Here is a 26,329-nt window from a genome sequence, read left to right as displayed (position 1 = left end):
GAAAGGAAGAAGTAAAACTGTCACCATTTGCAGATAACATGATACTATATATTGAAAACCCAAAAGACACCACCAAAAAACTATTAGAACTACTAAATGAATTTAGTAAAGTAACCAGATACAAAATCAATGTACAGAAATCTGTGGTGTTTCTATAAATAACAAAGTATCAGAAAGAGAAATTAAGAAAACAATCACATTCACAATTGCATCAAAAAGAGTAAAATACCTAGGAATAAATTTAACCAAGGAGGTAAAAGACTTGTACACTGAAAACTATAAGATACTGATGAAAGAAATTGAGGAAGATGCAAATAAATGGAAAGATAATTCTGTGCTCATGGACTGGAAGAATTAATATTGTTAAAATGTCAGTACTATGCAAAGCAGTCTATACATTCAGTGCAATCCCTAACAAAATTCCAGTGGCATTTTTTACAGAACTAGAACAAATTATTCTAAAATTTGTATGGAACTATGAAAGATCCTGAATAGCCAAAGCAATCTTGAGAAAGAACAAAGAACCTATACTACAAATCTATAATAATTAAAACAGTATGGTATTGGCATAAAAATGAACACTCAGATCAGTGGAACTGAATTGAGAGCCCAGAATTAAACTCATACATATTTGGACAATTAATTTATGACAAAAGAGCCAAGAACACAATAGAGAAAGGACAGTCTCATCAATAAATGGTGTTGGGAAAACTAGACTGCCACCTGAAAAGAATGAAACTAAACCACTGTCAAATACCATATATAAAAATTAATTTAAAATGGATTAAATGATGGATGACCTGAAACCATAAAATTCCTAGAAGATAGCAGTAGGTGGTAAGAACCTTGATATTGGTCTTAGTATTGTTTTCGTGGATTGGTCTTAGTATTGTTTTAAAAGGCAAGAGAAACCAAAACAAAAATAGACAAATGGAATTACATCAAACTAAAAAGCATCTGCCTGGTGAAAGAAACCATCAGTCAAACAAAAAGGTAACTTACTGAATGGGGAGAAGATACTTGAAAATCCTACATCTGATAAGGGGTTAATATTGGAAGTATATAAAGAACTCACACAACTCAATAACATAAAAACAAACAAACAAAAAAATGAGCAGATGATCTGATTACACATTTTTCCACAGATCCACAGATGGCCAATGAAAAGATATTCATTGACACATGAAAAGATATTCAACATCACTAATTATCAGAGAAATGCACATCAAAACCACAGTGAGATAACACTTCATATTTGTTACATTGACCAATATTAGAAAGACAAAAAATAGCAAGTGTTGGAGAGAGTGTGGAGAAAAGGGTACATCGTTGGTAAGAACATTAACTGGGTGCACCACTATAGAAAACAGTATGGAGACTCCTCAGAATAGAATAGAATTACCATATGAGCCAGCAATTCCACTTCTGGGTATGTATCTGAAGAATACAAAAACATTGATTTGAAAAGAGATATATAACCTTATGTTTATTGCAGCATTATTCAGTAGCCAAGATATGGAAACAATGTAAGTGTCCATTGATGGATGAGTGGATAAAAAAGATGTACATATATACAATGGACTACTACTCAACCATAAAAAAGATGAAATCTTGCCATTTGGGACAGCATGGATGGACCTTGATGGCATTATGTGAAGTGATATAAGTCAAATGGAGAAAGACAAATACCTTGTGATTTCACTCAGGTGGAATCTAAAAATAAAACGAATAAACAGAACACAACAAAAATAAACTCATATAGAGAACAGATTGGCGGTTACCAAAGGGGAAGGGAGTTGGGAGTGAGCGAAATGGCGAAGGAGGTCAACTGTAGGATGATGAATAGTAACTAGATTTTGGTGATCACTTTGTAGTGTATACAAATGTCACAGTATAATGTTGTACACCTGAAACTTATATAATGTTATATACTGATTTTATATCAATAAAAAAAAAAATTCCCCCACTCAAAATAAAAGATAATTCATATAAATGATAACCAAAAGAGAGCTGGGATGGCTCTTAAATATCAGACAAAATAGACTTTAAATCAAAAAAGTTTACAAGAGACAGAGCAGGATATTATTTATTGAAAAAAGGTTCAATACAGCAAGAAGATGTAACAATTATTAACATATATGTATCCAATGAAGGACCCCCCAAAATAGGTGAAGCAAAAATTGACAATGTAAGGGAGAAATAGACAGTTCTACAGTAATAGTTGGAGACTTCAGTAATGGATAGATCAACAGTATGGAACAATATAGAAGATCAATTGGTAGAGAATTTGAACAACACTAAATTAATTAGTCCTAACATACATATACAGAACATTCTACTCACAACAACAGAATGTATATCCTCAAGTGCACGTGAACATTCTCCAGAATAGACCATGTTAGACCACAAAACAGCCTATATTAATTTTAAAAGATTGAAATGATAGATTCAAGTTACTCTGGGTTAGGACATGGCAGGTTGTGTACTGGATTCTTTTTACAACTATTATCTTAGAAGCCTTTAACCTTTTCAAGTATAACAACCCTTTTTAACATAAAAAATTTGGTAAACACCCACATGATAAGCACATATAATAGTAACAATAGCTAATCTTTGATGAGTTTTCCTATGCCTTCCAGTCACGGTTCTCTGCATTTTACATATAAAGACAGCTATTCCTCACAATAACCCAATGAAGTAGGTACTGCTTTCTCTAATGACAGGTAAGGAACTGAGACATAGATGGACTAAGTAACTTGCTCCAGTGATAAAACCATTATTTGAACCCAGACCATTTTACTCCAAGGTTTTCAGTCTCAATCCCTAAATGATTCTTTTTCTTTAGTGTATGCTTTTTCAGGCCTTTTGTAATATGGCCAAAGATGCTCAGGGGTCTGTAGCTTACAGACGGGAACTGCTGCATTATCTTCTTTGGTCTTCCTAATAGTCCATGAAGTAAATACAGTGAATAAACTGAGGCCCAGAGGGTGGAGGCATGAAGGAGGATATTAGTAGATAAAGCCAAGATTTTAACACAGATCATTTGTTTCATATTTCATGAATTCTACTATACCATATGTTGCATCTGGAAAGGGTTTTCCACTGAAGGATAATCTGGAGCATAGAAGGAAGAGAGGGTAGTCTTTGCCCTTGAGCCAGCACCTGTTCCAAACATTACTGACCTGTAGCCAGCTCAAGTGTTGGCAGGTACCACAAGTAGAGACATCTGTATCTTCAGGTCACAGTACATGGAAAGACCACATGGCACCAAGGCTTTTTGAGCTAGGCACTATGCAGCAGACTAAGCTACCTGGGGTGAGGCTTCATGTCTGGACCCTGTCATCTGAGGCAAATATTTTGTTTCACAGTATGTGGTTATAGCACCTACTCTGTAAAATGGGGATTACCAGGATGGTTTAATGGACCCTAATCAATTAAGAAAACTCATAAACCAAGTGTAAAGTGAGACCCTTGGCATTTCTTTGCTTGTATTTAGAAATAGTCTTATATAATGTTGACTAATCTGCAAAGATTTTTTAAAAACCTGCTCCGAAGGAATGAGAACGTGAATGTACTGCAGTGGTTTTCAGTAAGTACTCTCTTTTTAAGCTGTGGAATCTCTTTTCAGACTGTATCTTAAGGAAACACCCCATGTGGAAAACACAGCCTTAAGAGGCTGCTCTGCTTGATACAGGGTTGGATAACACTGACCCCTCTCCTTCCTCTAGGAACCTCTGTAGGACCCATCAGAGTATTTGAAAATCACTGATGTGTCATTCATGAGTTAATCCTTAATAGGAAATGTAACTGTAACTTAATTGGGCTAGTTGTGTAAGGAACATGCACAGTGTCCTTACCTTACTGCCACACCCTGTAAACATTATGCTGGACTTCACTGGTAAGAGGACATGCTAGCATTATGGTGTATACTGTAATGAGAAACAACCCCATATTTTTAGAAAATTGGAAAAGAAAATCTTTAGTGTTCTTTTTTATGCTGCTGTTATATAATAGTGATCTATATTGGTTTTGTTAACACTTTTATTAACTTGTGTACAATGAAAATTTTTACTGCTTTAATTAAAATACTAGCTTCGGAAGAAGAAAAATTGCCCAGATGCCTGTACACAATCACATCTCCTGTCCTTCTTCAAGCTTATCAGAAGCTGGAGCCATTTGCCTTGGAAGCGGTAAAATACAGTGGAGTCAGACCAATCTGGCTTGATTAGCCAGCTCTCTCCTTTCCTAGCTATATGATTTTATTCATAATCTCTGAGCTCAGTTTTTCTTTTCTCTAAGTACGGTGATAATATCTACCTCATGGTTTGTGTAGATTATATAAGGTTATATCACAAAGTTTTTTGAAAACTCTAAAGCTAATGTTAGTAACTATTGTTACTCCCACTCCTAAGAGAAAAAGCTCAAGACATAAAAATGTCTTCAGGTACTTATTTTATGTGGAAGAAGAAGAGAATTTTATTTTTATTGAGGACAGTATCCCACAACCAAATTCAATATTTTAACCATTTTAAAGTATACAATTCATTGGTTTTTAACATATCCGTAGTGTTGTGCAACTATCTCCACTGCTTAGTTCTAGAACATTTTCATTACCCTAAAAGGAAATGCGATACCCATTAAGCAGTTACTCCCCATTTCCCAACAGACCCTGGCAGTCACTAATCTGCTTTCTGTGTATTTGCCTGTTCCGAATATTCATATAAATGGAATCATGCAATATGTGACCTTTTGTGTCTGGCTTCTTTCACATAGCATAATGTTTTCAAGGTTCATATATGTTGCAGTATCTATTAGTATTTCATTCCTTTTTATGGTTGGATAATTCATTGGATGAGTATACCACATTTTGTTTATTTGTTCATCAGTTGATGGACATTTGGGTTGCTTCCACCTTTTGGCTATTGTGAATAGGTCTGCTATGAACATTAATTATAAGTTTTCATTTAAACACCTATTTTCAATTCTGGGTATAACCTGGAGTGGAATTGCTGGGTCATATTTAACTCTATATTTAACTTTTTGAGGAACTGCCAAATGGTTTTCCATAGCAGTTGCACCATTTTACATCCTAACCCCCAATGTATTGGGTTCCAATTTATCCACATTCTCACCAATGCCTGTTATTTTTCTCTTTTCCTTTCTTTTTTTCCTTTTTTATTATAGCCACTCTAGTGGTCATGAAAAAGAGTTATCTCAGTGTGATTTTGGTTTGTATTTCCCTAATGACTAATGAATAATGTTGAGCATTATTTGATGTGTTTATTGGCCATTTGCAATCTATCATGAAGAAATGTATATTCAAGTTTTATGCCCATTTTTAAATTGTTTTTGTTTGATTGTTTTTTTGTTATGTTGTAAGAGTTCTATATATAGTCCGGTACTAGACCATCATTAGACATATGATTTATAAATATTTCTCATTCTGTGAGTGCTTTTTTTACTTTCTTAATAGTATTTTTGATACATATACATTTTTCAGTTTGAAGTCCAGTTTATCTTTTTTATTTTTTTTGTTGAATATATTTGCCACATAACATTGTGTAAATATAAGGTGTACAACATGTTAATTGGATACATTTACATATTGTAATATGATTGCCATTGTAGCAATATTTAGCATCTCTATCCCATTACATAACTATCCTTTCTTTTTAGCGGTTGGAATAATTAAGTTGTAGTTTCTTAGCAAGTTTGATGATTATAGCACAGTATTGTTTTCTATATTTATAATACAGTTGACCTGACTCTCAAACAACATGGGGGTTAGGGGAATCGACCCCCGGGCAGTCAAAAATTTGTATATAACTTTTGACTCCTCCAAAACTTTAGTCATCCTTTAGTATTTGGGGGGATTCATTTTAGGACCCCCCCGCCCCCCAGATACCAAAATCTGTGATCTCATGTCCCATATATAAAATGGCTTGGAACAATGCATACAGTTGGCCCTCTGAATCTATGGATTCCCATAACCATGGATAGAATCTGTAAATGCGAAACCCAGGTATACAGAGAGCCAACTGTATATTTATTGGAAACAATCACATATAAGTGGGCCTACCTAGTTCAAGCCCAAGTTGTTCAAAGGGCAACTGTAATGTGCATTAGATCTCTATAGTTTATTTACTACTTGTTGCAAGTTCCCTTAAACATATTTTTTTCTTTTGTTGCTTGTGCTTTTAGTGTCATATTTGAGAATCTGTTGTCAAATTCAAGTTTATTAGGATTTCCTCTACGTTTTCTTTGACAATTTTTATACTTTTATTTCTTACATTTAGATCTTTGGTTCATTTTGAGTTAATTTTTTGTAAACGGTGTGAGTTAAGGGTCTAATGTTATTCTTTTGCACGTGGATTTCTAGTTGTCCTAGCACCATCTGTTGAGGGGACTTCTTTCTCCATTGATTGAATGGTCTTGGCATTCTTGTCAAAAATCAATTGATCATAGACAATGCATGATTTACTTTTTGTACTTTCAATTTTGTTCCATTGAACTATATATTTTCAGTTTTGTTCCATTGAACTATATGTCTGTGCTTAGTGCCACACTTTTGATTAGTATAACAGTATAGTAAGTTCTGAAATTTAGAACTGTGAGTTCTCTAAATTTGTTCTTTTTCAGGATTGTCTTGGCTATTCTGGGTCCCTTGCAATTCTGTATTAATTTTAAGATCAGCTTTTCAATTTCTGGGTGGGAAGGAAACAGCAGTTGTGATTTCGATAAGGATTACTTACACTGAATCTGTAGATTGCTTTGGGGAGTATTGCCATCTTTACAGTATTAATCTTTATATTCATGAACATGGGTTGTCCTTTCATTTGCTTAGGTCCTCTTTAATTTCTTTCATTAATTAAACATTTGTAGTTTCCAGTGGACAAGTCTTGTACCTCCTTGGTTAAAGTTATTCCTAAGTATTCTCATCGATGCTATTGTAAATGGAATTATTTACTTAATTTTCTTTTTGGATTGTTCATTGTTACTATATGGAAATACAACTGATTTTTTTGTGTTGATTTTGTCTGGCAACTTTGCTGAATTTGTTTATTAACTGTAATAGCTTTTTTGTGGATTATTTAGTATTTTTCTATATATAAGGTCATGTCTTCTGTTTTACATCTTTTTTTTCCAGTTGGATGGCTTTTATTTCCTTTTCTTGCCTAATTGCGGTGGCTAAAACTTCCAGTACAGTATTGAATAGTGTTGAATTAACTCAAAAAGTCTGAAGCTTTGCTGGAAGTAAATGACAAAGATTTATTCAAGGGTCTTAGAGTTTGCAAACTATAAACACAGCTAGGCAAAAACCCAGAAGCATTCCAAAGAAGAAAGAAAAGTTAAGCATTCTTATAATAAACCACATTCTTGAGAATAATCAGTCCTGTATTCTTGGCTCTAGAATTGATCCAGACTGTTATCAGTCAGATGTCAGTCTATCTGGAAGATGGATGCCAGGTTGTGTGTTGAACGGATGCCAGGAAGTCTGGTCACATCCCGAGTCCTTTAGGGGTAGTTAGAACATTATCTGCAGGTAAATAAGTGATACAGGACTGGAAAGTTCAAAAGTTTAAGTTTCTAGGCTAGTTAAGACAAGGAAAAAAATTGTTTTCTCATGCCTCAGTCTTCATAATGTTAATAGTTTAGCAGCTTGTTTAAAGTGAACCATTTTGTATTTTCTCTATCTTTACTCTTTTTCTCAATAATAGTGGTGAAATGGGCATCACTGCCTTTTCCCTGATCTTGGGAAAGCTTTCAGTCTTTAAATATGTAGCTGTGGGTATTTCATAAATGCCATTTATTATGTTGAGAAAGTTTCCTTCTATATCTAGTTCATTGAGTGTTTTTATCACAAATAGGTGTGTTGGATTTCTCAAATGCTTTTTCTACATCATGGAGATGATCATGTGGTAGGTTCCTAGAATAAATCCAAGTTATGGTGTATAATTCTTTTAATATTCTCCTGGATTCAGTTTGCTAGTATTTTGTTGAGGATTTTTGCTCTGTATTCATAGGAGATTTTGGTCTGCAGTTTTCTTATTTGTCTTGCTTTGGTATCAGAGTGATGTTGGCCACATAGAATGTGTTAGAAAGTGTTACCTTCTTTTCCGTTTTCTGAAGATCAGAATTTTGGTGTAGTTTAAAAAGCTTTGAAGTGGAAATTAGGTGATCTGTTTCTAACACCACTGCTAATTAGCAATGGACCTTAGACAAATTACTTCCTCTCTTAAGTCTTTCCTTCCTCATCCTCATGGTTCATTTTTAAAGGGAGGGTTTAAGACTAGATGATTGGGAAAGTCTCTTCAAGCTTTTAAATGTTTTTTCATGATTGTTATTCTACGTAACTTGAAAGGCCCAAATTAAAGTTAGGGAATGAGTTTTAAGAATACAAATTTTGGCTAAGTATTATAAAGAAATTTTCTACAATGAAAGCTGTTCCACAATGGAATGAACTGTCTTAGAAGCAAATGCTCTTCCCATCACAAGCTATGTTTTACTAGGGACTAGACAACCCCATCAGGGATGTTGTGGAGGGTTTTTTTGTGATTTTTATGGAATGATTGGCTGAAATTCTAAGTCCCGCCTCTCAGCTCTAAAATCTGTTTCATTGAATTCCTGAGAGGTGAGGGCCTATCTTGTTCTTAGAGGACAAAGCCGACCTGTCTGGAGACCTCTGATGTTTTTTCTGTTTTTATTTTGTTGTTGTTTTGATTACAAATGCTCATTATAAAAATTTCAAACAATATGTATGTGATATCGAAATCAAAAATACCCAGAGAGAACCACTGCTAACGTTACACTTGCAGATTTTTTCTGTGCTTATTTAATATTTATAAAATTTTAGATGTTTATGACATCCACTAGTATTTTCCACCTAAGACTATCTCTCAGATATCCATATTAGTATGTATGTCATTCTCTTAAACTAGTAATGCACAGTATTCCTTTAAATAGATTTTTTAAATTAACGTCTGTTGATAGGCACATGTTAATTAACAGTTTATCACAGTTACAGCAATGATTTGGTAAACTTCTTACATATATAATTTGCATAAGTAGGCAAGCATTTCTGTGAAATGAATTTCTAGAAATGGAATTGCCTGTTCAAAAGATATACACATTTTAATTATTAGTGGATCTTGATATAGTGACCTCTAAAAAGTTACAGCAGTTAACAGTCCTGCCAACAGAGGTTAACAGTGCTGTTACCCAGTGTTAAAAGAGAGGATAAGTAATCATCAGTATTTTTAATCTTTGTTAATCTAATTTATAAAATATTTCTTTAATTAGTGAGGTTGAACATATTTTCAAACTTTGGTTTCTTTTGTCACGTGTTCATATTGTTGATTAGTTTCTATATTTGCTATTTATCATGGTAATACATGTTATAGTTTAAAAGTCAAATAGTTCTGCAAGGCTTATAAAGCAAAACACATCAGCCCTGTGCCTTAACTCTGTCATTCCTGATTCTTCATTGGCAATCACTTTTAACTTTTTTAGTTATTTTCTGATACTGACCTCTGTATTTTTAAATAATATATTAAATATATATATTAAATATATATATATATAATTATACTTTATTTATTTAAAAACTTTTTTTTTCTTTTTTAACACCTACAGCACCTGGTATTCCTAGGTGGTCTCTCATCCAAGTACTAACCAGGCCCGATCCTGCTTAGCTTCCGAGATCAGACAAGATCGGGCACGTTCAGGGTGGCATGGCTGTAGACTGTAATTTTACTTTTAAATGTTATGTATTAACTTCCTATTATGGAAAGCGATAATTATCTTATAGTGTTACACCTATACCCCTGACATAGACATTTTCCTTCTCTCAATTTTTATTTGAATAAATATTCCTTATTTACATTATTATGACATGCAAATCTTATTCACAGCCAAGCTATGTGGTATATTTGGTCACACATTTTCTTTCCTTGCTTAGGTTTCTTTTGGAATGTGTCTTATTGATTTATAAGAGCTCTTTGTATGTTAGGAATAAGCCTTTGACATACATACTACGGATATCTTTCCCCAGTTTGCCATCTGATTTTATTTATAGAATTGGTACAGAGATTTTTATAGACTAGATTTATGGACTATCCTATGGAGTGAGGATTCTATTATTTGCTGTTCTGTTTGGATGACCCACCTTATTATTCCTGGTTTTCCATCCTATACATCTAAAGTTGTTCTCCCTGCCTAAAGAGATTTTAGGTACTTGCTGTAGCCTTCAGTTTTATAATTCTTGGGGATCCCTCACCCTCAAATCTATTCTAGGTTAAAGGCAGAAGAGAAGCAGAGCAGAAACATAGTTGAGACATTGCTAATTTATGAACTTCACTATTACATAAACATAATTAATAACACCAGCTGCCATTTATTGAGTACTTTATAACATGCCACATATTTTGCTGTGAAGTAGGCAGTATTATTTTTGCCATTGGATGGATCAAGAAACTGAGGCTCAAAGAGATTAACTGAGCTCCACTCAACCACTGATTAGCAGAGTCAGGATTCATACCCAATGCATCTGTCTCCTATGCTTTTCTCACTCTTCCATGATATCTATGTATTTGTTCAATTGGTGGACATTCTTTGGTGATTTATAGGTCTGTCGTGTGAACCATCCCTTTGTCCAGCATATCCACTCTATGTATGCTGCCTGCTCGTTGATCACTTAGTGGCCATCTCAGTTAGATAGATTAAAGATCTAATTAGGAGAAACAAAATTATGAAGGTAATAAAAATATGTAGGAAAATAAATAAAGATTTGGTAAATTTGATCATAATAAGGTTTTTTGTTCTATAAAGGATACCATGGGTAAAGTTAACTAATAACAGAGTGGTAGATTAGTAATGATTAAAACTGACAGTAAATATCTAGACTATACAGAGTAAATCGTACAATCACATTACTCAGAAAAGTGCACAATTTAAAATTTATGAATCGTTTATTTCTGGAATTTTTCATTTAATATTTTTAGGCTGAGTTTGATCCATGGGTAAATGAAACCATAGAAAGTGAAATTGTGGTTGAAGGAGAACTACTGTACTGAGTGGGAAAAATAACAAACAGAAAGATATATAGCACAGTGCCAATTAAATCAGAATATATGCACAAAAAATAGTTTCTAAGAAAAGATATAAACAAAAAAATATATATTAAACACATTAAAATGTCTGGGTGTGGAATGGAAGAAAAAAAAGAATCAAAACAAAACAGTTCCCCAGAGAATGTTATGTAAAGGAGAGTCTTTGGGATTGCTGTTGAGAAACATGAACTGTTCGAGATTAACTATCAGAGCTTTCGGGAAAAAAAAAAAAAATGCTTCTTATGACATGCCAAGAAATGATGGACACTATTGATAAGGCTCTGTTTCTCTCAAAACTGAATGAAATCTTCTATTCTTCACTAGTGCTGGTTGGCGGCCCAGGTACCCATAACCACTGTGTGGAAAAACACTGGCTCTGTTCTCTTAGACAAGATTTCTCAGTAGGGAGACTATTAACATTTTGGACCAGATGATTCTTTATTTTTGTAGGAGATTGTCTCGTTCATTGTAGAATGTTAAGCAGCATCCCTGGCCTCTACCTGCTAGATGCGAGTAGCACCCCTCCCCATAACTGTGATAGCCCAAAGTGTCTCCAGCCATTGCCAAGTGTTACCTGGGGAGGTAATTTACCCCTGATGAGAAACACTGTCCTAGACTCTAGGATCTAGGGCAGCACAGACGTTGCCAGCCACTGATAATGAGCAACTATGCCAACCTTCTAGTTTCACTATGAAAGGTATCAAACTTTTCTCTATAACTTAGGAGTTCCATTGTTTTCTCTATTTAAATATCAGGGACTGTTCTTTTCAATAACAGCAACAATAGTAATAATACCTAAAACTGTTTATAGTTTCAATTTGTTGGTATTTTAAAAAAATGCTTTTCTCATCTACTATCTCATTGGAATCTCACAGCTGCTTTGTAAGATGGTCAGGATAAGATTTATCTTCATTTTTCAGGTTAGGAGACCAAAATGCAGAATCCCAAAGTGATTTGCCAGGAGCACATGACCATTGAGTTGGAGAGCTGAACAAAAAACCAAAATCTGATTCTTGGTTAGGGACTCTTTCCATAGAGCCCTTTCCATTTCTTGAGGGTTTCTCAGAAGCTTCAGAAAATTGTCAGTTTCTGCCATGGTCATTTCTGTTTTTAACCTCCCTCCCCTCTCCTTCTTTAATAACTTTTGCCCAAGTTCTCCCCTTGGATTTCAGGAATTTTTCATAACCACTCTTTTTATTCTATACATCATTTTGCCTCATCAGTCTTTCCAGAGTTTCCCCGCAAACTCAGTGAGGCAGGACTTGGGAAACAAAATCTACATTAGAAACATAGCCCAGGCCAAACTTACTTTTTGGCTTCTCTGTACCTGTTTTCATCATCTGTTCAGAGAGCCTAGTATTACTCACTCCTTAGCTCCCAGGGATGTTAGGAGAAGGAATAAGTTTATGCCTGGGAAAGTATCTCTCCTATTTTTAAAGATCTCCAAGGAGAAGCTTTCATCATCATCTCTCTGTTACCAAATATAGCATCTTTTCAAACTTCTGTTCCCTGAACTGCTATTCCCTCCTGGAATGGATGAGTGGCAAAATCTACTTGGAAATCTTTAAAGTACTATAGATTTTTCTCAGACTGAGAGTAAGTAGCCTTCAGATAGTTATTAGAATGTGGCTAGAGAATGTTGACTAAGATGGTAAAGGGTTATAATCCACTTTCTATGAGAAAAAAAATTTTTTTTTCTCCTTACAGTATTATAAAAACTTCTGTGATGCAAACATTAGCCCCCTCCTCCAAAGAATCTTATCTACCTGTGTAGGTTCATTTCACACCTCCCTCAAGTACTAGTTGTACTTTCTCAAACATACCATGTTCCCTTATCCTGGAACACTCATCATGATGCCTTTCTCTACCTACATCTAGTAGGCCATCAGGACAAATGAAAGGCTGCTTTTTTTCAGGAAGCCTTCCTTGGATCCCTCATGTTGAATGAAGCACCTCTCCTCTACTTTCTTGGCCACCGGGGCTTACTCTATTATAGCACTTATCGTACTGTGTTTATAGTTGCTTCTCCTCAGGAGACTTAAGGTCTTGAGGAGGTTTTGTTTTTTTAATCTCTGAATTCCACAGTCCTTAGCATGGTGTCCAGTAAGTGTTCAATAAGTGTTTGTTAAATGACTGCTTGACTGACTCTTTTGCCTAGAGAGAAGAAAACTTGGGGAAAAAAATACATAATTTTAGGTATTAAGAAGTAGTCACAAGAAACGGGATAAATTTACTCTGTGTCTCTCTGAAGGACAAGAGTTAAACCCAGAGACAGAAGGAAAAGGGATACAAAGGCAGATTTTTCAGTCAAGAATTATCTAGCACAGGGATCCTGAGCTCCCAGGCCATGGCCTTTTAGGAACCAGGCCACACAGCAGGAGGTGAGCAGGAGGCGAGCAAGCAAAGCTTCATCTGTGTTTGCAGCTGCTCTCCAGCGCTAGCATCACTGCTTCGGCTCCACCTTAGATCACCAGGCATTAGATCCTCATAGGAGCACTGGTCTCTGGTGCCAGAAAGGTTGGGGATCACTCATCTAGCACATTTATTAGCAATGGAGAGGCCTACCTCATATGGTAAGGTTGACCATTTGCCAGGGCTGTGTTAGGAAGAAATTGCCAACCAAGTTTTTTTTATTGTTTTTATGCGTGGGGTCTTAATAGGTCATAGAAACTACATGGAATATATCTGCTTACTAGGCCTCTGGATGATCTTCAGATAACTGAAGACAAGAGCCATGCCTTCCTATAGTTTTCTCCAGGCTTAATATCCCAATGCCTTCAGCTGTTCCTTATGTGATTTGATTTCTAGACCCTTTGTAATCCTGACTGCTCCCTGGCCATGTTTATTTGTGAGTGTGGTCCTAAGACCTGATCCCAGGGCCTCAAGGATGCTTTGACAGAGCAGAGAACAGTGGAACTGCTGCCTCCTTCTTTGCGAGTCTATCTCTAGTTAAGCAGTATGAAGTTGCTTTGGGTTTTTTGGTAGTGGCCCTGCTGGCATATATTCCTTGGCAATTTGTGGTCAACTGAAACTCCTAGATATGTTTTGCATGTGCTGCTATTAAGCCATTCCTTTCTCATCCTATACTTAGGTAGTTGGTTAGGTTTCATCATATGGTTTTGGTTCTTCATTTCAGCTTATTAGCTCATAGAATGTTGGAGTTAGAAGAATTCTAGAAACAGGCTTTATTCATTTTGACCTTCTGTTTTCCATGCTCACTGCCTTGCTCCTTCCTTCCTCCCACATTTTGTGCTATATCCACAATTTGGTAAGCAGATCCTATGTATTTTCATCCAAATCATTTATGAAAATATTGACCAGAGCTGTGGAGCATATCCCAGATATCTTCCTTCAGTTGACCTCTAATCAACATTTTTTTCAAGGTGATTGTTCTAGTTATGAGTTTCTTGCTTTGTTCTACTATCTGGACATGTAGTTTTCATTTCCTCCCCAATATTTCTTTTCAGCCAAGCATGATGGATGATCCCTGCCCCCACAACACAGGAAGAAACAGAAGTGATAAGAATCCTGCAGGACAAAATTACTAAGCATAAGCAAACTGGCAAGGCAGCTCGTGCCCAGGGAAGGAGGCCATCTGGGAGTTCTTTTCTGACTTTTCATGAATTGTATTTTCTGAGATGAAAGAAATCTAAAACAAAGACAGTCCACTTAAATATGGGCTAGTTCTTATTGTTAGCATCTAACATCATCTCACCTATGTAGCATTGTGGAGAGATAAGTGAGATATTGCTGTTTTTATCTTCCAGATCTGAGAAGCTGTGATTATCCCTCAGCAAATGTTTGCTGAATGAATCAGTGAGTTGGTTTTGGGCCATTCTTTACTTCAAGTTTGTATTTGCAGATTTAGGAAAAGAAAGATGAATGACTTTCATTTTTCCCTCCACTTGGCCAAATCCAAATCCCTCCACCAGCCAGAGCTCTGCCTCTTCCAGGTACTCTTCCCTGACAGCTCACACCTACATGACTACGTCTCTTCTCTGAACTCTCATGTCAGTACTAGATGCTTTTCATGGCTGCCCAGTTCATGTGTTTATATCTCATCACCCTATATCCTGGAAGAGAAGTTATGGCCAAGGCTTCCTGTTGTTTTGTGTCTTCCATAGCATCAGGCCCAAGTTCCAGAGCAAACCGTTGAACCAAATGTGTCTGCATAAAGTGTTGCCACCAGATGGCACTAGAGTCCCTGCTGTTCTGATAATCTTGAGTAACTTTCAGCCACTTATTGCCAAGCTAGCCATTAAAAATGCCATTCTTAATGAAGAATCTTCAACTTTTTTATTAAGCAAAATGCCAATAAATACTGCAGTAGAAACAAATAAAGAAATTAACCAGGCAGAGTTGTAACTTAACCATTTCTTGCATGGTAGGCTATTCTGCTCACTTGGCCCCTCTGCCCTTCCCCTGGTCAGGGACTGGGCTGTCACTCCAGCAGCTGGTTTCTAGGCCTAGAACAGAATCTGGCTTTCAAGCCTCCCTAATGGAGAATGCCTAGATATCTGAAAGTAGCCTCAAGTCTTTGGTTTGTGTTTTTTGATCATTTTTCCTGGAAAAAAAAAATCAAACATTATAATGAAAAATTGCTGTAATAACCCCACCACTTTTAATATATTGATTAGTTTGGTTGCCTCATTGCAGTATTTGCTCCTTTGTATATGTGACTGCCATTTCGATCATGTGAAGCTATAAAAAGAGCTCTCATTTACTGAATAGTTACAATGAATTCTGTACTGTTCTTGTTGTTTTATATATATTACTTCTATTTAAATGTAAGAGCTATTATATTGAATACTTATATTTATTATATTACTTATATTGAATGATTACCTTGTTAGCCATTGCTCAAAGAGCTTTCCATATATTAGCTTGTTTAATCCATACAATCTTTTGAGGGTAAATGTTGTTAACCCCATTTTACAGTTCAGAAAACTGAGGTTATCAGGGTTAAATGACTTGCCTGAGGTAGCACAGTGAAGAGCTATATTGGGATTCATACCTAGATCTCTTTAATTTCTAAAGTCTCTGGTCATTTCATTGTATCATTCCACTTTGTTCATTTGTTCTTTAATGATTTCTATTTGGATTTCTTTTTGAAGAGGCTAAAGATTAATATAATATTTAAAATAGGGTTTAATTTGTTAAACCTAGACTGTTAGACTATTAGCTTCTTGAGGACAAGAGGTCGTGTATTTCTGCATTCTTCTTCCCATTAAATGCCAAGTAAATACTTGATGGATGAACAAGTGAAGTGCTCTCCCAGAAATTCTAAGATACAAAGCTGCTTAACAGAACCTTATAGTATTAGAACTTGAAGTGGTTTGAAAAATCAAGTCAAACTCTTCCTTCATGAAGGGAGGACCTCCTTGGAGTGACCCAATGAATTGGAGGCAGAACAGAACTTAGAATCCAGGTCTCCTGGGCCATCTCATTTCAATGAACCTAATCCTGCCCCTAAATTCATTCATTCCTGCCTGCCTGCCTTCTCTTTCCTTTTCTTTTTTCTCCCTTTCCTTCTTTCATGGTGTCAGGGTTGAGTAGCTTTACACTCTTAAAGTTTCAAGCCTGAAAGTTATAAAACAAGGCAAGATTTTTCATTCCTTTTATACTAATGTCTAGACTTCTAATAATGTCTTTGTTCAAGCCAGAATAGAATCCAGTTCCTTTGCCTCTTACCGCACCCAGAATATGCAGCGCTGCAGCTCATGCAGAGAAAATTATCTTAACTAGCACCCCTCAGAACATGCTATTAATGATTGGTGGGAAGTGAGAAAGAGGCCATTAGAGCAGGCTGGTTGTTTTTGCAACAGCCAAGTTTTTGGGAATGCTGGAAGGAGATCAGGAATTTCTGTTCTTTATCAAGAGGATAATTGTGACCAGACCATGTGATTTAATTCTTCTCTAGTCTCTGGGCCTACTGTTTTATAAACGTCCCCATGAGCCCGTTAAACAATGTGAAGGCTAAAGACCCTACAGCCCTTCTTTCTACCACCTCTATCTACCCCCTTTAATATCCTGATTCTGGTTATTTTTTTCCCCTAGTTTAAATAATCTGCAGTTGTTTGTTGTGATGTCCTTTCCTTATCTCCTCCCAATATCCCCAATATCTCCTAGAATGTCACCTAGAACCTTACTTGGGTAGCTGTTTGTTACTACATCTCGGTGCTTCTACACTTTTTATGTAAGGCAGAATATTTTAGAATGCTTTGTTTAGAGAGTCAATTGGAGATTCCTATACGGTGGAATTGGTACTGAGGCTACATTGTTCACTGACCAGCAGCCAGCACCAATGCTTACACAGAACTGGAAACTCTAAAACAGAGTGGCTCTACTCACCATTCTCTTTTTGCTGTGTCTCTCTTGCTTACTTTTCATCTGTAAAATAACACTAAAAAACTAAGGCTTTTTAAACTTGCCAGAACAGTCTATAAGACAGTAGTAGCTACAGACAACTGAACACTAAAAAACTGCTCTAAACCACACTATCCAATATGGAAGCCACCAGTCCCATGTAGCTATTGAGCACTTGAAATGTGACTAGTCTCTACTATAAGTATAAAATATATGTCCATGAGTCTCTGTCCACGTCTACTGTCCATGAGTCTCTGTTTGTCATGTTTGTTTGTTGCTTTTAGGTTTATATCCCACATATAAATGATAGTCTTGTGGTTTTCAACTTTTTTTGCCTGGCTTATTTCACTTAGCGTGATTATCTCAAGATCTATCCACATTGTCATAAATGGCAGTATTTCATCTCTTCTTATAGTTGAGTAATATTCAATTGTATATATGTACCACATCTTCTTTATCTAGTCATCTATTTTAGGACACTGTAGTTGCTTCTACATCCTGGCCACCGTGAATAATACTGCTATGAACATTGGTATGCATATATCTTTTTGGATATATGTTTTCAAGTCTTTGGGGTAAATATTCAGTAGAGGGATTGCTGGATCATATGGTAGATCAATTCTTTGTTTTTTGAGGGACCTCCATACTGTATTCCATGTTAGCTGTACCAATTTGCAGTCCCACCAGTAGTGTATGAGGATTCCTTTTTCTCTGCATCCTCTCCAACACTTGTTATTATTTGTTCTGTTGTTAATAGCTATTCTAACAACTGAGAAATGGTATCTCATTGTGGTTTTGATTTGAGTTTCCCTAATAGCGATGTTGAGCCATCCTTTCATATGTTTTTTAGTTTTTAACAGTTAAATATAATGTTAGTTGAGAGTTTGTCATATATGGCCTTTATTATGCTAAGGTACTTTCCTTCTATACCTATTTTGTTAAGTGTTTTGATCATAAATTGATGCTCTATCTTGTCAAAGGCTTTTTCTGCATCTGTTGATATGATCATATGATTCTTATTCTTTATTTTGTTTATGTGTTGTATCACATTTATCGATACACCCTGTGCCCCTGGGATGAAGCCCACTTGATCATGATGTATAATCTTTTTAATATATTGTTGTATTTTGTTCATTGGTATATTACTTAGAATTTTTGTATCTGTGTTCATGAGAGATATCGGTGTATGGTTTTATTTTTTTGTGTTATCTTTACCAGGTTTTCGTATCAGTAATATAGGTCTCATAAAACAAGTTAGGAAGTATTGCTTCCGATTTTTTGGAAGAGTTTGAGGAGAACAGGTATTAAATCTTCTTTGACTGGTAGAATTCACCAGTGAAGCCATCTGGTCCTGTACTTTTACTTTTTGGTTTGTTTTTGATGTTTATTTCAATTTCCATATTGCTAATTGGTCTATTTAGATTTTCCAGTTCTTGATTCAGTCTAGGAAGGTTGTATATTTCTAAGAACTTGTCCTTTTCTTCTAGGTTATTAAATTTGGTGTTGAGAATTAAATTAGCTGTTGAGAATTTTTTATAGTATTCTTGTATGCTCTTTTGTATTTCTGTGGTATCTGTCGTAATTTCTCTTCTTTCATCCCTGATTTTATTTGTGTCCTTTCTCTTTTTTCTTTAACGAGTCTAGCCAGGGGTTTGTCAATTTTATTACCCTTCTCAAAGAACCAGCTCTTTGCTGCATTTCTTTTTTTGTTCTCAATTTCATTCAATTCTGCTCTAATTTGATTATTTCTTTCCTTCAGCTGATTTTAGGCTTTATTTATTCTTCTTTTTCTAGCTTTTTAAGATGAAGTGTTAGATTGTTTATTTGGGCTCGTTCTTGTTTTTTGAGATAGGCCCGTAATGATATGAACTTTCCTCTTATTACCACTTTTGCTGTGTCCCAAAAGTTTTGATGCTGTACTGTCATCATTCATTTCTATGTATCTCATGATCTCTCTTTTTATTTCTTCTATGACCCAGTCATTCTTCAGTAGCATGTTGTTTAATCCCCATGTATTTGTGGTTCTTCCTGCTTTCTTTTTACAGTTGACCTCCAGCTTCAAAGCATTATGATCATATAATATGGTCGGTATGATTTCAGTCATAATTATTGAGGCTAGCTTTGTGTCCCAGTATGTGGTCAATCCTTGAGAATGTTCCATGCACCCTAGAGAAGACTGTATAAGCAGCTTTTTTGGGGTGAAATGCTCTATAAATGTTAATTATGTCCAGTTGATCTAATGTGTCATTTAAGGATGTTATTTCTTTATTGATTTTCTGTTTGGATGATCTGGCCATATCTGACAGAGGAGTATTTAAGTCCCCTTGATAATGTTTTGTTCTGTTTCTCCCTTAGTTCTGTTAGTAATTGCTTTATATATTTTGGGGTCTCCTGATTGGGAACATGAATATTAGTAAGTGTTACGTCTTCTTGGTGTATGATTCCTTTTATCATTATGAAGTGTCCCTCAGTATCTCTCTTTACTTTTTTTTATTTTGAAGTCTATTTCATCCAATATTAGTACTGCTACTCCCACTTTTCTCTGACTGCCATTTGCTTGAAATATCATTTTCTACCTTTTCACTTTGAGTCTGTATTTGTTTTTGGAACTGAGATGTGTCTCCTGGAGAAAGCATATGGTTGGGTTTTGTTTTTTGATCCATTCTGCAACTCTGTGCCTTTTTATTGGTGAGTTCACATCCATTTACATTGAGGGTGATTATTGAAATGTGAGATCTTCCTATAGCCATTTTATCTTTTGCTTTCTGGTAGCTCAGTGTTTCCATTGCTTCCTTGTCCTTGTGTTTCTGTCTGTTTTTTTTTAATTTGGTTGGATTTTGTGGGTTTCTCGCTGGTCCTTCCTGTTTCATGTTATGTACTTCAATTCTGGATCTTTGGCATGTAGCTACCATTAAGAATATGTAAAGGATAGTTTTATATATATACAGTAGTCCATTTTCTCCTGCATGTGCCTTAACTCCATTCCCCTTTGGATCTTTGATTCCTCCCCATTTCTGTTATTGTTATCTCAAATTGTCCCCGTGTATCTGAATGTTTATTTCTATCTTGCAGTAGCAATTCTCTTATCATTTAAGCTTATAATGCCGTGTTCTTAATAAGGGTTTCACTACTCTGCTTCTGTCTGTCTGCTAGTCACCTTACTCATAGTTATGTAATTTTTGTCATTTTGTTTTAGGTGGGCTGACCCCTTTCAGTATTACCTGTAATGTAGGCCTCGTAGTGGAGAATTCCCTCAATTTTTGTATGTCTAGAAAGGTCTTTTTTTCTTCATCATATCTAAAGGAGAGCTTTGCTGGATACATTATTCTTGGCTGGTAATTTCTTTCATTTAATAGTTTGAATATTTGATTCCACTCCTTTCTTGCTTGTAAGGTCTGTGCTGAGAAGTCCGAGGATAATCTGATGGGTTTTCCTTTATATGTTACCGTCTTCTTTTCCCTGGCTGCCTTGAGGATTCTTTCTTTGTCTTTGATTTTGACAATTTTAATATAATGTGTCTTGGAAAAGGCCTTTTTAGGTTGAGATAAGTGGGTGTTCTGTTGACTTCTTGAATACCAAGCTCCAGCTCATTCCTTAGATTTGGGAAATTCTCAACAGCTATTTGTCTGAAAATGCTTTCTTATCCCTGCTCCTTTACCTCCGCTTTGAAAATGCCTGTTCTTATGTTTCCTCTCCTGATGGTGTCACCTAGTTCTTGTATTTCTCTTTCATTATTTTTCATTCCTTGTTTTCTCTCTTCTTCCTTCTGATTTATTTCTAGATTTCTGTCTTCAATATCACTTTGCTCCATTTGGTCGACTTGATTCCTCAAGCTTTCTGTTTCATTCATCTCCTTTAGTGTGTTCATCTCCAGAAGTTCTGTTTGATTCTTTTTTAGAGTTCCAATCTCCTTGCTAAAAATCTCATTCTGCTGATCTAATTGTTTTCTCAACTCATGGAATTGTTGATATGAATTATTTTGGATCTCATTGAGTTTTTTTCAGAAGTACAGTCCTGAATTCTTTGTCACTTAAGTTCCATATTTCTATGTCTTTAAGCTTATTATCTGGATATTTTTCTCTTTCTTTCTGAACTGCCTTGTCATCTTGGTTGTTATGGTGTTTAATGGACTATTTCTCTGCCTGGGCATTAATGGGAGTGTATTCTGCTTTTCCCTCCCTCCCTCCCCTCAGAAAGATTTCTTATATAGAGAGGTCTCTCTTTAGCCTGTGGCTAAGAAGATGTTTTTCTTTTGGTTTCCAGTAGGTGGCGTCCAAGCCTCTTGGATCCCTGCTTTGAGACTTAATAATGCCTTTCTTTTTTTCTTATAAAGATTCAGTCACGATTGCTACCCTTGGTCTCAATCCTTGTCAGTGTTAGTGACAGTTTTGGTAGGGTTTGCTCAAATTCCCCTAGGGCTCCACTGTGCTTGGTCTTGGAGGATATGGGGGAAGCATGTCTTCTGGGTTGGTGGGAGGGGGTTCTCCGCAACTGTGGCTGCTAAGAACCAGCTGTTATTCCTTTGCTATTAGTTTCCGCTTTGCTTTCTGCCCTCATCTGTGGGCTCTGCTGCTGCGTAGAGCTCACAAATCTCTCGGGCAGGGCTGTTCAGGGAACTGGCCGCAACTTCTCTCCTGTCCCTGCTCTTCCAGGAAGCTCCGGCTGTGAGAGGCAGTTTCTTTGTTCCTCCAGCAGTTCTGACCTCTGGTAGCTCTTATGCACAGATCACTTATTGAGACGTGTTTGCGTTGGGTGTTATTTGATGAGTTTTAGGTGTTCAGCTTGTTTCTAGGCAAAAGATCTGGGGACTTCTCTCACTCTGCCATGCTTCTGACGTCACTCCTCACATTATATTTTGATTAGGCAGCGCTGATCTAGAAATCCCCAAGAGTAAATACTTTCTCAAGTTTTCTGTACTATGGAACTTCAGGAAATTAACTACCATTTTCCTCTCCATAGCTACCCCCCCCCCTTTTTAATGTTCTTTCATTTGATGACATTAGAAAAAAAGCCTTCATTAAATGCTAATTATCTTTTTTTTTTTTTTAACACCCTCTACTCACCTGAGACAAGTGATATCTAGTGAAAGCTGAGTAGTTGGGAGAGTGGGGAATGAATTAGAAGGCATTTGGGAGCAGAAGAAAGGCGACTGGCCTGAACTTCTGACTTAGGACTGTTTTATACATTTGGAACTCTTCAGCTAACAAGTCTGAGGTAAAGATCTGGAGAGAAATAGATACTCTTTAAAACAGAAATGTGCTTCCCTCTTAGGGTTCTAGTCTTGCTTTTCTCTTATTTATCTAAATTTATTGAGGACCTGTCATCTGGACCTGTAAGGACCAGTTAGTTTCCTAGCATAGAAAACAGATGAATATGGTCTACTGACTGCTCGCAAGTAGCTTACATTTGGGTAGAGAATTAATTTGAATCCAGCCTCATACTCTAGACAAGCACGGTAATAATGGTGGAAAAGAAAATGCTTTTGGAGCACTAGAAAGCCATAACTCATTTATTTTACTTGGGAAGGCTCCATGTGTCTTGGATGTGATATTATCAGGCAGAAAGGCAGGTGGAAAGGATATTTGGGATAGCCTGACTAAGGGCATGGGGAGTGGTAGGAGGTGACCCTTGAAGTAGTAGTTTGTGGGGAATTTGACTTGTCAGTGATACCACTCTTAGGAAGGATAGATTCGAAGGGGAGACACTAAATGCAGGGAGACTGTAAACAAGGAAGTTGTTGTAGTCGAGGGACAGCAAGAACTCAAATGGAAAGGAAAGAATATATGCAATAAACAGTTGAGTGAAGAGTGAGAGAGAGGTGTCAAACATGGTCCCAGGTATCTAACTTAGATCCCTAGGGAGTGCCTTTATCCAAAATTGGAAATGTAGGAGAGGATCAGACTGAAATGGAACACATAAGATGCTCTCTGGATTTGTGGATGGAGCTGCAGAGGGAGCTGGCTAGAGCTGAAGTGCTTGTGTTTGTGTTTCAGATGGTGACCCTCTTTCAGATGTGGGTTGTTCCCCTCTATTTCACAGTGAAGCTGCACTGGTGGAGGTTCCTAGTGATCTGGATCTTGTTCTCTGCTGTCACAGCCTTTGTCACCTTCCGAGCCACACGAAAACCACTAGTACAGACAACCCCAAGGTAAGAATTTAGGTGGGGAGAATTTAGGTGGGGAGGATCTAGGTTTCCTAAAGCTAATGGGTTGAGATGCATGGGGGTGGGGTAGATTTAGACAAAAAATTGCAGTCTTTATCTGCCAAGATTACTTGGCAAGGGGCCCTCACAAAAACAAGCTGATTGAGAGACCTACCTCCATTTACAGATAAAAACTCCCAAATATTTCCCTATAGCTTGCTTACCTTATGGTTTATATCAAGGTCTGTTTATATTAAAAGCAAACAAAATAAGTTGGTAAATCCTGGTGGTGATTGTGATTTTTTTTTTTGTTTCCTGTGAACCCTTCTCTGATATGTACATTAGATTTTCTGTTATATTCTTTCTAGTGCCCTGTGGTTTTCCTTCATAGAACTTATCACAATTGATAACTAAATATTACTTTGAGTGTTTATCTCCCCCATTAAACTATAGCTGTGAGATCAGGAACCACATTCATTTTGTTTGTTGCTATCTATCCAGGCCCTGCCACAGAGCCTGGCACATAGTAGCCTACTCTGTGAATTTTTGTTGAATGAATGAATCTCAGTAAATTTACAGTTTTCCAATAAATAGTACTTCTTCTGGGGTCACAAAGCAGCTCCTGCCTGTATAATTCTTTGTATTTTTTCCAAGCGCATTTCTCACTTGACCCTCCCAACCAGCTTGTGAGGTCATTTAATATGTGTACAGTAAAAAAAGAGAGATTTTTCTCATTCATTCATTCAGTAAGCACCTGCTATGTGTCAGGCCCTGTGCTGAGCACTGGGGATACAGAGCTGGATATGAATGGTCCCTACCCTCAAGGAATGCTCGGTTTAATTGAGGAGACGGATGAGAAAGCAGCTGTTTCAGTTCGGTTGGTAAGTGCTATGAGAGATGTGTATACAGGTCCAGGAGAGTCTAACAGAGGAACTGGCCAGCCACAAGGTTGTGACCACCCAATTCAGTCTTCCAAGTTGCAAGTTGCTCCTTTACCCATGCCTCTCATGTTGCACCTACTGCAAGCCTTTCTTTGGCTTTCTGAGTCTCATTGTACAAAGCTCAATTTATCTTCAGGGTGAAGTTGGTGATCGAGAAGCCTCTCTCTGGCTGTGGTCATTTACTTTATGATAAGGGCCATTATAGAGAGTACAGGCTCTGGAGCCAGATGGATATGGGTTGGAAACCTCAGCCCTGCCACTTGTTAATTGTATGACCTGTATGACTTCAGTTTTCTGAGCCTTGAATTCTTTATCCCGAAAAGTGTGGTAATAATTGCTACTTCACGTGAGGTGATATGAAGAAAAAGTGTAATAAAGCATGTTAAGAGTCACCAAGTAACAGTCAGTATCAACTTCCAGCTAAAATGACTGAAAATGTGTCTATAACATGGGAGGTTTTGGATAACAACTAACATTTGATAATGCTTTACAATTTCAAAGCACTTTCATAAACATCCAGGTTATTTATGCAGCATTTATTGAGCACGCGTTTTATACACCAGGAAATGGGCTCTGTACAATCCAGTGAGAAAGGTAGCCGAGTTTCCCCATTTTACAAATAAGTAACATTGTCTCAGAGAGGTGATTTGACTTAACGAACATTACTCAGCTAATAAACCTCATTTGATCCAGATTCCACCCAAAGTTCCACATCCTTTCCATTGTATCTCCCATCTGATCAGAACAAACCCTGAGTAATGAACTTGTGTGTGGTCTTTGATGGTGGGCACTGCAAGATGTTTGGGGCATTTTCCTCTCTTGAGAAGTTATCACCCTTGCTTAGCCACAGCAAGGAGGCAGAGGCAGGGACCCTTGAGCTTCCTGGGGCCCAGGAGGGTTGACAGTAACCTGGTCAGCTCTTGCGAGCTAGGCAGGCTTGTGCTGGTTATTAGAACAAATTACTAAATTGCTAATTAGCTCTCATCACAGATAGAATAGTGCCTCTTGATATCAGGGACCTACCTCCATAGCATTTAAAAGGCTCTGGTATATTAAGGGAACCATCTCTCCTTTGTGAACCTAGCTGGGATCAACCAGCCAGATCCCACACCACTTTTCATTGGCTCTAGGGGAGCACTGCTTCTCTATCAAGAGCATTGCACAACCCCACTCCACCCCACCACTACCATCACACACATATATTCGATCAGAGGTATTCTTTGAGTGCCTCCCTCCTATCCCTTCTCCTCTGGAAGAAATTACTTCAAAAGCAAAGTCATTAGACATCATTCATTTCATTATTGGCTTGTGGGTAAGAGCAAAGCAGTATTCAGATTAACCACACCCAGGTACAAAAGGCTATAGCTAATTCTACTTCCTTTCATCTTTGCCTGAATTCTCTCTTTGGACAAGAACAACTAGCCTTCTAAGCATCGCTATAGAAACTAGTTTTCACTTCCTTACACAACTAACCTGAATATGAGATGTCTGAGATCAGCTGTGCTCTTTTCTTTATTTGAGCTGAAACTTCCTTTTAAGGCTTTCTTTTCTTCCCTTGTTCGGAGACCAGCAAGATACAAAGCACTAGCTCCCTAGTAGATGGAGGTATTTCTACAGTTAAGGAAGTGACCAGCTTTGTACAGTTACTAAAGTTGCACATTAAGTCCTAAAGCAAAGAGCCCGATGTCCCCATTGATGTAAGAATAAGGGATTCTGGTGGTCCAGAGGTCTCCACGCCAAAGTTTCTGTGTCAGCTGTATAATTTCTCTCCT

The 26,329-nt window shown here is 36.8% G+C and overlaps 1 protein-coding gene and 1 pseudogene across 1 annotated transcript in view; one reads left to right on the top strand and one right to left on the bottom strand.

Annotated features, from left to right (window-relative positions):
- Positions 1-26,329, top strand: part of LOC102892454 — an 82,519-nt gene that overhangs the window by 39,586 nt on the left and 16,604 nt on the right. The window contains 1 exon segment of the mRNA XM_015594724.2: positions 23,468-23,622. Within this exon segment, the coding sequence (XP_015450210.1) occupies positions 23,468-23,622 (155 nt within the window).
- LOC112485369 lies at positions 9,625-9,743 on the bottom strand (annotated as a pseudogene).

This window comes from Pteropus alecto, unplaced genomic scaffold, assembly GCF_000325575.1.
Source record: "Pteropus alecto unplaced genomic scaffold, ASM32557v1 scaffold468, whole genome shotgun sequence".
NCBI classification, from domain to species: Eukaryota; Metazoa; Chordata; class Mammalia; order Chiroptera; family Pteropodidae; genus Pteropus; species Pteropus alecto.
Note: the sequence above shows the minus strand (reverse complement) of the source record. Positions and strands in the feature narration are given on the sequence as shown.